At 40.8% G+C, this 10363-nt stretch overlaps 1 protein-coding gene across 1 annotated transcript in view; it reads left to right on the top strand.

Moving 5' to 3' along the window:
* The first annotated feature begins 3960 nt into the window (after positions 1-3960).
* The window catches only part of XPR1 (xenotropic and polytropic retrovirus receptor 1), a 205073-nt gene continuing 198670 nt past the window's right edge, over positions 3961-10363 (top strand). The window contains exon 1 of the mRNA XM_067030754.1: positions 3961-4215. Coding sequence (XP_066886855.1) covers positions 4147-4215 — 69 coding nt within the window. The 5' untranslated portion in view covers positions 3961-4146. The remainder of the gene's footprint in view (positions 4216-10363) is intronic.

The raw sequence follows: 10363 nt of genomic DNA, 5'->3' as shown, positions 1-10363 counted from the left end.
ATGCCAGGCACCGTGCTAAATTAGAGAAAACGAGAGAAAAGAGCAATTTGTCTTCAAGGAGTTCATAGTCTGATGCAAATTATTATTGACAATACAGTGAGGAGAGTGCACCAGGGGGATGAGGGAGCCAGAATGGGTAAGGGAGGTAAGGGGATGGGGACAGTTTCTTTGAGGCAGGGACATTTAGCTGCCTTAAAGGATATTCTGGTCAGACAACTTCTTGCTATTCTCTAACAGCCCTGAATTCTCTTTGCTTTTTGCCTTTGAGATCTTTGGAGGTGTCTTTCTCCCTGTCAGATAGTTGTTTAAGACTGTATTTGAAAGCCACTTTTTCTGGGATACCCTCCTTCCCTTCCTAGTCAGCTGAATGTGTCCTTGTAGATAACTCAGTTACAGTGCATATCACATTGTAATCTAGATATTGGCCTATCTGCCTGTCTATCTGACTGGATTTTGATGTCCTCCAAGGAAAAGACAGTCTTATTCATTTATTTATTTATATAAATTTCTTTATTTACTTATTTATTTTTGGCTGCATTGGGTCTTCGTTGCTGCTCGCGGGCTTTCTCTAGTTGAGGTGAGCGAGGGCTACTATTGGTTGTAGTGCGTAGGCTTCTCATTGCAGTGGCTTCTCTTGTTGTAGAGCATATGGGCTCTAGGCATGCGGGCTCAGTAGTTGTGGCTTGTGGGCTCTAGAGTGCAGGCTCAGTAGTTGTGGCGCATGGACTTAGTTGCTCTGCAGCACGTGGGATCTTCCCGGACCAGGGCTCGAACCCGTGTCCCCTGCATTGGCTGGCGGATTCTTAACCACCGCGTCACCAGGGAAGCCCTATTTCTGAACTGTCCTTCATTCCCAAAGTGGCATGGCTGGCGTATCATAGTGTTCAGTAAAATTTTGATGAATGAAGAGTTATTTGCATATTTACAAAAGAAAAGTGTAAGAGTTACTTCTGATTCAGACTAAAACTATTCAGATTATCATTCTTAGTACCTTAGCACAGTACTCTGTAGAAAGTAGGTTTTCAACAAATACTAAGTATTTGATTATTCTGTCAGTGAACTATCTGAAGTAATGCTAGGAATAGGAAATTTATTATTAAATTTAATTCTGTAGATAAACTAAGATTTTCAAGTCCAACTGAGTCTTGGGGCTCTGGATCCAGCATAAGAAATCTTAAGAATTATTGGTTATAGTATTGAGGATTTTCTGTCTTCTCTGGGTTGAGTCATGGTTCCAGAATCTTGCGCACAGTTAAGGTACCAAGGTATGGTGCTGTTGGGAGCCGGATGTCATGGTCTACAGGAGTTGCTGCCAAGAGTCTACCATTCTTCCATCATCAAAAAGTCTACAAATAATAACTGCTGGAGAGGGTGTGGAGTAAAGAGAACCCTCCTACACTGTTGTTGGGAATGTAAATTGGTGCATCCACTATGGAGAACAGTATGGAGGTTCCTTGAAAAACTGAAAATAGAATTACCATATGACCCAGCAATCCCACTACTGGGCATATGCCTGGAGAAAACCATAATTCAAAAAGATACATGCACCCCAATGTTCCCAGCAGCACTATTTACAAGAGTCGAGACATGGAAGCAACCTATGTCCATCAACAGATGAATAAAGATGTGGTGTGTGTGTATATAATAATGGAATATTACTCAGCCACGAAAAAGAATGAAATAATGCCATTTGCAGCAACATGGATGGAGCTAGAGATTATCATACGAAGTGAAGTAAGTCAGACAGAGAAAGACAAATACCATATGATATCACTTATATCCAGAATCTAAAAAAATGATACAAAGGAACTTATTTACAAAACAGAAATAGACTCATAGACATAGAAAACATACTTATAGAACCAAAGGGGAAAGGGGGGGAGGGATAACTTAGGGATTTGGGATTAACAGATACACACTACTATACATAAAATAGATAAACAAGGACCTACTGTATAGCATAGGGAACTATATTCAATGCTTACTATAACCTATAATGGAAAAGAATCTGAAAAAGAAGATATATATATCTATATATCTATATATAGATAGATATAGATATCTGAATCACTTTGCTGTACACCTGAAACATTGTAAATCAACTCTACTTCAATTAAAAAAAGAGAGTCTACCATTCTAGTCTATACTTGGTAAAGGCCCAGCAATCTCTTTTGCAGCTGCTCCTGGTTCTGTCTTCCCAGGCACACCATGCAGTTATTTCCTCTCTGTGGTTGTGCCTCCTTCCTGGGAGCATAGGCCTCTCTTGCTGTCTTTTTTCTCCTGACAACATTTACCTCCAGTAGAGGGGAATTGTTATGGAGGGCAGCGGGGTATAGTGCTGAGCTGAGAGGAGTCCTCACTCCTTCTCCTATTCTTCTTCTTTTTTTGACCCTGATTACCCTTTCACCCAAGGTTGAGGCTTTTTTGTACAATAAAAGTCAGAAAGACTCATAGCCTATGCCTGTTTTCCATTATGCATCACCCCTGTCCTGAGGAAATAATTGCAGAATCCCTACTGGCACGAATTAAGAGGAAGGGGAAAGGGGCAAAAACACATGGAAAAAAAAAAAAAGCCAATAGTAGATGTTGATAACTAAGAGTACTGTCTCGGTCATGGTAGTCCCCTAGTCTTTGGGCATCATCAGAATTGTGAGAATTAAAGGACAAGGTACTGTACGTATAAGGGGTTTAGAATAGTGTTTGTTACATGGACAGTGAGTGCTTAACAACTGTTAGTTATTATTGTCCAGGGCTCTTCTACTCAGGGAAGGACCTTGGTTACTGTCCCAAATCAGGTCCTCCAGGACAATCACTCCCACACTCAAAGTAGTGCCAAGCTGTGTGTGTGATCTATTCTCCACTCTCCTTGAGGACAGTCAGCCCGGATGCTGGATCCATGTCTAGTCTCCCTGAGGGTAGGGATCCAACCATATCTCGAGAGGATTCTCTTTCCTCCCAACGTTGGTTACCCTCTCAACCCCACTCCTAATCTCCAGCAAGCTCAGTCACAAGTCCAGCTGGTACCCACAATCCTGGTTTGGGCCCAGGTGTTGTTGCTGGCCTTTCTGGTAGCCCCCCGGACTAGATAATTACATTGAAATTCAGAAGCAGCATGCAATTCTTGGCACTGACATCTTTAATTAAATTCAACAAGCATTTATTGAGCACCTAGAGCATGTAAAATAGGGTTCCTTTAAATATGTGTGGCCCTTAATTATTTAGTCTGTTTTAGTTACTCAGTTTGGATTAATGTTGATACATCATTAAGGGTTTTATGAAGAATAAATATCAAAATGGAAAAACGTTTGCACAAATCTTTTTTAAAAAAATTAAGTTATTTATTTTAGGTTGCCTTGGGTCTTCGTTGCTGCGTGTGGGCTTTCTCTAGTTGTGGTGAGCAGGTGCCTCTCTTCGTTGTGGTGCGTGGGGCTTCTCATTGTGGTGGCTTCTCTTGTTGCAGAGCACTGGCTCTAGGTGCGTAGGCTTCAGTGGTTGTGGCATGAGGGCTCAGTAGTTGTGTCTCGCGGGCTCTAGAGCACAGGCTCAGTAGTTGTCACCCACGGGCTTAGTTGCTTCGAGGCTTGGGGAATCTTCCTGGACCAGGGCTCGAAACTGTGTCTCCTGCACTGGCAGGCAGATTCGTAACCACTGCGCCACCACAGAAGCCCTGCACAGATCTTTGAAAATATAAACGTCTTGTGTGGATTATTGTTGCTACAGTATTAATATTAATTGCAATAACAGCACTGCTGCTTCCCAGGCTGGCGGTAAAGAGCAGCTGTAAGGCCCACAGGACCCAGACGTAAGAGGTCAGGGGAGGTGCCTTCAGCACGTCCGGCCCAGAAGGGGCGGAGCCTTAAGGAATGTACGCAAATCCCGCCCCTTACTCCGCCCCCTTCGTCGGTGCGCGTAGGCGGTTACCATGGCGATGACGTATAGAGGGCGGGGCGGGGCGGGGCTATGGAGAGGAGGAGGAAGATGGCGGGAGGGTGGCTCTGAGGAGACCTCGGCGGCGGCGGAGGAGGAGAGAAGCGCATCGCCGCGCCGCGCCGGGGCCCATGTGGGGAGGAGTCGGAGTCGCTGTTGCCGCCGCCGCCGCCGCCTGTAACTGCTGGATCCGAGTGGGAGTGAGGGGGAGACGGCAGGATGAAGTTCGCCGAGCACCTCTCCGCGCACATCACTCCCGAGTGGAGGAAGCAATACATCCAGTATGAGGTACCGGCAGCGGCCGGGTAGTGGGTGGACTCGGAGGGGCCACCATCTCGCCAGTCCCGACCTCCACCGCCGCCTTCCGCTCCTGCTGCTTCCCCGCTCCCGGGCGGACTTTGACCCGGTGCGGCGGGGAGCCACTGCGGCATCCCCGCCGCGGCCGGCCCCCTCCGGGCCCCGCTGACCTTCCCCTCCCCCGCAGCCCCACTGCCGCCGGGGTAACGGATATGCGGGCGCTGGACCGGGAGGGACGGCATAGCCAGTCGGGGCTGGGGAATGGTGGTGGGAGGGCGAGCTGCAGGTGGGGGAGTCGGGGTGTGAGGGTAGCCCGGGGTCGCGGCGGTTCCGCGCTAATCCCCTCCTCCCGCTCACCCTGACCTCTGGTCCCCACCCTGGGCGAGTGCCCCCTCGCCAAGGTTAGGTCTTGTTTCTCTCTGCTCACCTCTCACCAAGGAATCCTTCTCTTCCCAGATAAGCCCCTCCAGTGATTTCCTTCATTCCACAGAGCCCTTCAGCTTTCCCCCACTTGGCCCACTGTTGACAAAGGCTTTGTAACAGGGTTGAAACTTGATTTAAATGTGTATCACACATGCGGTGGTTACAGTATGCAAACGTATCGTAATCAACTATTTTGTTTTGATAAAAAGACGATGATTCGTTTTTTCACTAATTTAATGAAGTATATAAAGTAATCATATCTTTGGTTTTGGCTCTTCTGTTGTTTTGAAATGGAGTGACGGGGAAGAGGAAGGAAGAAAGAGAAGGGAATTATTAAAATGTTCAGGTTTTCTTTCCTAAAATTTTTGTTAGCTAGGGAGAAAAGTACTATCTTGTAAACAATGTACTTTGAAAACATACCTGTGTTATTATAGAAATCATGGCCCTCCTCACCCTTAATTTATGTGATAACAGCTCCTGAAGGGTACTTAATAGATAGTGATAAGGAACCTTACATTAATAAAAAGAAAAGTGAAGATAACGAGCTCATTTATATTTTCAGAAGGCAAGATACCTGAAGGACTTTAAGCATTGCAATAGGTTATTCTCAGTGGCTGGCAGTTCAGCTCCTGGATAGAGAAAGACTTAATCTGTAACCTCCAGGAATTCACATCTATGTTATGTGCAGGAACAAAGAGTATAAAATCAATATGAACACAAATATTCTAGCTAGATTTTATAAATTGAGATATTTCGATTTTCTATTTAATTTCTGTTTTAAGTTCATTGATAGGATGTTTAGGCAACAACGCGGGTTTATTTATTCGTATAACACTTGTAATAATTGAAGAAAAGGAAAGGGATGTAAGTAGGTTAAACAACCTTGAAGATTGTAAAATAAATTCACCTTGTAACATACAGTATTTGAGTATTGCCAGAAATGAAAGGCCTAAAATTATGAATGCTTTCTTTTCACTTAATTTTCTTGTAGTGTTTTGTGGCTACATTTTGTAAGAATGAAATAAGGGATTAGCTTTTCATCCTGTAGAGTTTTTGATTTATTGTTTCTAATAACATTTGGTCAGTTTTAAAACCTTGGCTAGAGTCCAGATGATGGTTTTTATTGAAAGGAAGGTATTGGTCTTTGATCTTTCTAGTAGTAATTTTCAGCACCACTGCTAGTTCTTCGTAGAACACAGCATGCTGAAGCAACATCTTATACTTGTTATATAGTATGGAATGCTTCATTTGGGGAGAAGTAATAGTGGCTGATTGTATGCTATGATTCATTTTAAGTATTACAGCACTTAACTGTTTCATAGAATTGTATTAATCTGGAATACAGTTTCTGGGGCTGGAAGGAGAAGCATAAGATTTAGTTTGATGAAATTACCTCTTGATTTATAATGTCAGCTTTGTGGCTGGAGTCATTCTGGGACTCTTCATTCACATACTCCATTTGGACATTAGTCCTAAATGGTTACTTTAGTTTGGTCAGAGAGGAGAGGAACACATTTCATATGTGTGACTGCATTATCTTTCCAAGGCCAATTAGAAATTATTTTTTGAAAAATTCATTAATTGTTGAAATTTTATTCTGCAGAGGGTCCCTACTATGTCGTGGAAAAGCTCATTGTTTGGTAGGCAAAATTAATAAAGGAGCACTTTTCTTTGTGAATTGGAGCCATTAAAGACATTTTTTATAGGGTTGGGATCTGTGTGTTGTATACTATTTCTCAAGAGTTGGCGCTGTTCCTTTAAAAACAGTTAAAGGGGCATAAATAAGAGTCTTTAGAGTCTAGGAATTTTGGCAGCTTAAAACTTTGGGGAAAAAAGGACATCATAAAGGATGTTAACATTTGCTAGAGAAAAGAACCTTCTCGTAATGCAGTAACATGTAGTTTCTCATTTATGAAGATGATGCTCTTGAAACAGTAGAACAGACACCTGAATTTGTTTTTCAAGTACTGGTGATGAAATTTGGGTGTATTACTCCTGATTTCTTGTGTAGGCTGCTTTCTAGTGCTGTGAACGACTATGAACTGTTCAGCTTCTTTGGTTTTCTGTCATTTTGCTATATTAAATTTTACTTGAAATAAGCAGAGAATTAGATTGAAGCTGAAAATGTTGTTTTACACCTCTGATTATACGTATTATTGTGTACACACGGTCATACAATAAGTGCTAGTTCTTGTATATGATCGTCATGAGGCCATGGGGACAGTCTTTTTGCCTTTCCAGGGTTCTTTTCCTCTTTCATAAAATAAGAATATAGGGCCAGAGCTTTTCAAGTTCTGTTGTAGTTCATAGGCTTATTGTATTTTTAAAAATTAATTAATTAATTAATTAATTGGCTGCGTTGGGTCTTTGCCTCTGTGTGCGGGCTTTCTCTAGTTGGGACGTGCAGGGACCACTCTTCTTTGCTGTGCATGAGCCTTTCATTGTGGTGGCTTCTCTTGTTGCGGAGCACGGGCTCCAGCACGTGGCCTCAGTAGTTGTGGATTGTGGGCTCCAGAGAGAAGACTCCACAGTTGCGGCACATGGCATCAGTTGCTCCGCAGCATGTGGGATCTTCCCAGACCAGGGCTCAAACCCGTGTCTCCTGCATTGGCAGGCGGATTCTCAACCACTGCACCACTAGGGAAGTCCCAGTTCATAGGTTTTTGATTTAACTTTTAATGGATTTCATTTTTTGGATTGTTAAAATTATTTTTAGTGATCCATCAATATCCTGAAAATTATCAGTTTCTAATTTAAAAATGAATTGTGGCATTCACAGACTTGGTCTTCATAGGCAGAATAGTAGAGCATAAAAGAATAGAGCAACATGGAGAAATCATATAAAGAAAATCAGTTTGATCCATTTGTGAATAGTTTTTACAAAGAACAAACACAAATGGGAAGAGACTATCCCTGTTTCCAGTAATCTATTTGAGTGTAAATCTTGGCATATAATATAAAACATCAATAAAGCTTTATAGAGTACTTTTTAAAATTTAGTATCAGTGATTGTATATTTTAGAGTTCTGTAATTGATTAATCAAAATTAATTTAGACCAGTGTCAACCAAATAGGCTAGTATGACCATGTTAATATTTTACAGAATATTAGCAAAAGAAGCAAGTATATTTGGTGCCTTAGGCTGCTGACTTGTGTTTTCTTCCCTAGGGTCCTGTGCTGCTTTGGTTTCTCAGGAACCAGGAATGTTTTTTTCAGTGTACACTGTAGTTTTGTAAGGTAGTAAAATAATGAGGTATCTAAATTTCAGGACTTTATAGTTAAAAGGGAATTGAGAGATTATCTGTCTCCTTGTTTTTTTTAGGCAAGGAAACTAAGGTCCAGAAAGGTTAATACATTATTTGTCCATGATCATATATAGATAGATAGTCTCTTGAGCACAGATGCATAAGCATTGGGAGTCAGGTCACCCAGACTGTGTGACCCTGACGAAATCACTTCCTCTTTCTGGGGTTTCTAAGCTCACAGCCCTCTATTTTCTAAGGACCCATATAACTCCAAATTTCTGTACATTTTTATGGTTTCATTATGTTTTACATATGAAGAGGACAGAACTTAAAGCATTACTATTAATAGCATCCTTTAAAATTAATAGTCTCCTTTCAAATGATTTTAATGATATTTTAGTCTGTGACTGGAAAGCTGACCCAGTGAAGCTTTTATTTAACTTAAGTAAAAAAGTGATGGTCATAGTTTAAGTTTTTGTTGCAAGATTTGTGAAGGGATTTTCCATAAACTGCATATCCCTTATTTTCAAGTGTAAGGAAACTGCCATAACATTATTGTGATTTGATTTTCATTTATAGAACTCTCCCATGAGAACACTTGTGTTGCAGGCTTCAATTTTCCAAAGGTATTATGTTGATTAGTTACGGTTAACTTGCCTTGCTGGAACTTGTTTGAAATTTCCAGTTTGGCCACCCGATGGGGCACAAACCACACTTTTTCTTTTAGGCATTTCGGCAAATGAAAGTACAGTGTAGCATATTTAAAATAACATTTGTAAATGAGTATGGCAGTAAGATGCCTGGCATTTACAAATGTTTCTTAAGAGAGTGAATGAACGTTGTATAAAACAGGAAGTTATTACTGTTCTTTATTATCTTTGTATAATAAAGTGTGTTAGGTTAAGTGTCCTGGAAAGATTATACTTGTCCATCCATCCCTGAAGGTTGGTTTTGGATCAGTTTTTGAGTGAAGGCCCAGATCATAAGAACATAAGACTCTTACTTGACCCGAGGTGACCATGGAAAATCAGTCGTGGCTTCAAATCCAGTCCTAATCTGAAAAGCATTTGAGACTGATTGAGTTGTGCTGGCTAGGTGTTGCCAAGTATATTTGCATCATAGCCCCCAAAGGAGAGTACCCAACACTCCCATGGAGTAAGAGAAGGTACTTTTAGAAGTCTTAATTATATTCATTTTTATGCATAAGACAGGAAGAAATGAAATTTTACTAATATTGAATAAATAGATTGATGCAATGACCTTGTTTAGGAGGTAGTCTGAGGGAGAGACAAGAATTGCTAATAGGTTTCTCACTTGTTTGTTCACTTTCAGCAAATAACAATTAATCCAGTTTATGGGTGCATAGTTAAGATGAATTTATGGGTATTATTTTGTTTTGACTAAACTAACCCTTATAAAATGGATGTGACTTAAAAAGACTCCTGTGAAGAAGCCTCAACAGCAGTACCAACCTTAAGAGCATAATGCAAGCACATGTGAACAACAAGAAAATGGCAGAGCTGACAATTCTACTTCTAGTACTAGCTTTTTGTCAGCCAAATTACAGAAAAAACAACGGTACTTTAATAGACCTGACAAGACGTTTGCCAGAAGGTTTCAAAATAATTAAGATAGTTCTTTGAAATAAGACTTTACATCCGTTGTCATCCACAGTGAACACCCTGAATATTATGTTATGTATTAGAGTATTCTGCCTTTGTGAGGTCTGTTTTCCAGCTTATAACCATTATAATCAAGTTTCAAAATTAACTGAATCCTAAAGTTTGAACTAGGCCTTTGAAATACTAAAAACTAAGATTTTTAAAAGTAATGAACTTTTTCTATTAGGTTGTTCTTTAAAAGTATTGTTATTGGGCTTCCCTGGTGGTGCAGTGGTTGAGAGTCCACCTGCCAATGCAGGGGACACGGGTTCATGGGTTTGTGCCCCGGTCTGGGAAGATCCCACATGCCGCAGAACAACTAGGCCCGTGAGCCATGGCCGCTGAACCTGCGCGTCTGGAGCCTGTACCTCTCAACGGGAGAGGCCACAACAGTGAGAGGCCTGCGTACAGCAAAAAAAAAAAAAAAAAAAGTATTGTTATTGATAATTTCTTAAGAGAGATTAAAAATATTTTCACATTATTCACAAATGAAAGTTTAAATTATTTATTTTATTATTGTCTCATCTTTTAAAACTTCCACTTAAAAAATTCTGTGTTTTATAATGTACACAAGTTGTAGAAGGAGATAATTTATAAACAAAGGTACATATATTGGAGGTGCATAGTAAACTTTTTTTTTTAATATTAATATGACATAAAAAAAGTTTGTAAGATTTTGCTCAAGTTGTATAGCTTAACTGCAGGTGGTTTGTGGGTTGCTTGGTATTTAATTGGCCTTTGGGATTGAGAGATTGTCAGAATTCACTAGGATTCTTGCCCAGTTGTATTTTCCTTTTCAGGTCTTCCCCT

This window comes from Kogia breviceps, chromosome 1 (genome assembly GCF_026419965.1).
Source record: "Kogia breviceps isolate mKogBre1 chromosome 1, mKogBre1 haplotype 1, whole genome shotgun sequence".
Taxonomy (NCBI): domain Eukaryota; kingdom Metazoa; phylum Chordata; class Mammalia; order Artiodactyla; family Physeteridae; genus Kogia; species Kogia breviceps.
The sequence above is the reverse complement of the archived record's forward strand: the minus strand, read 5'-3'. Positions and strand labels throughout refer to the sequence as shown.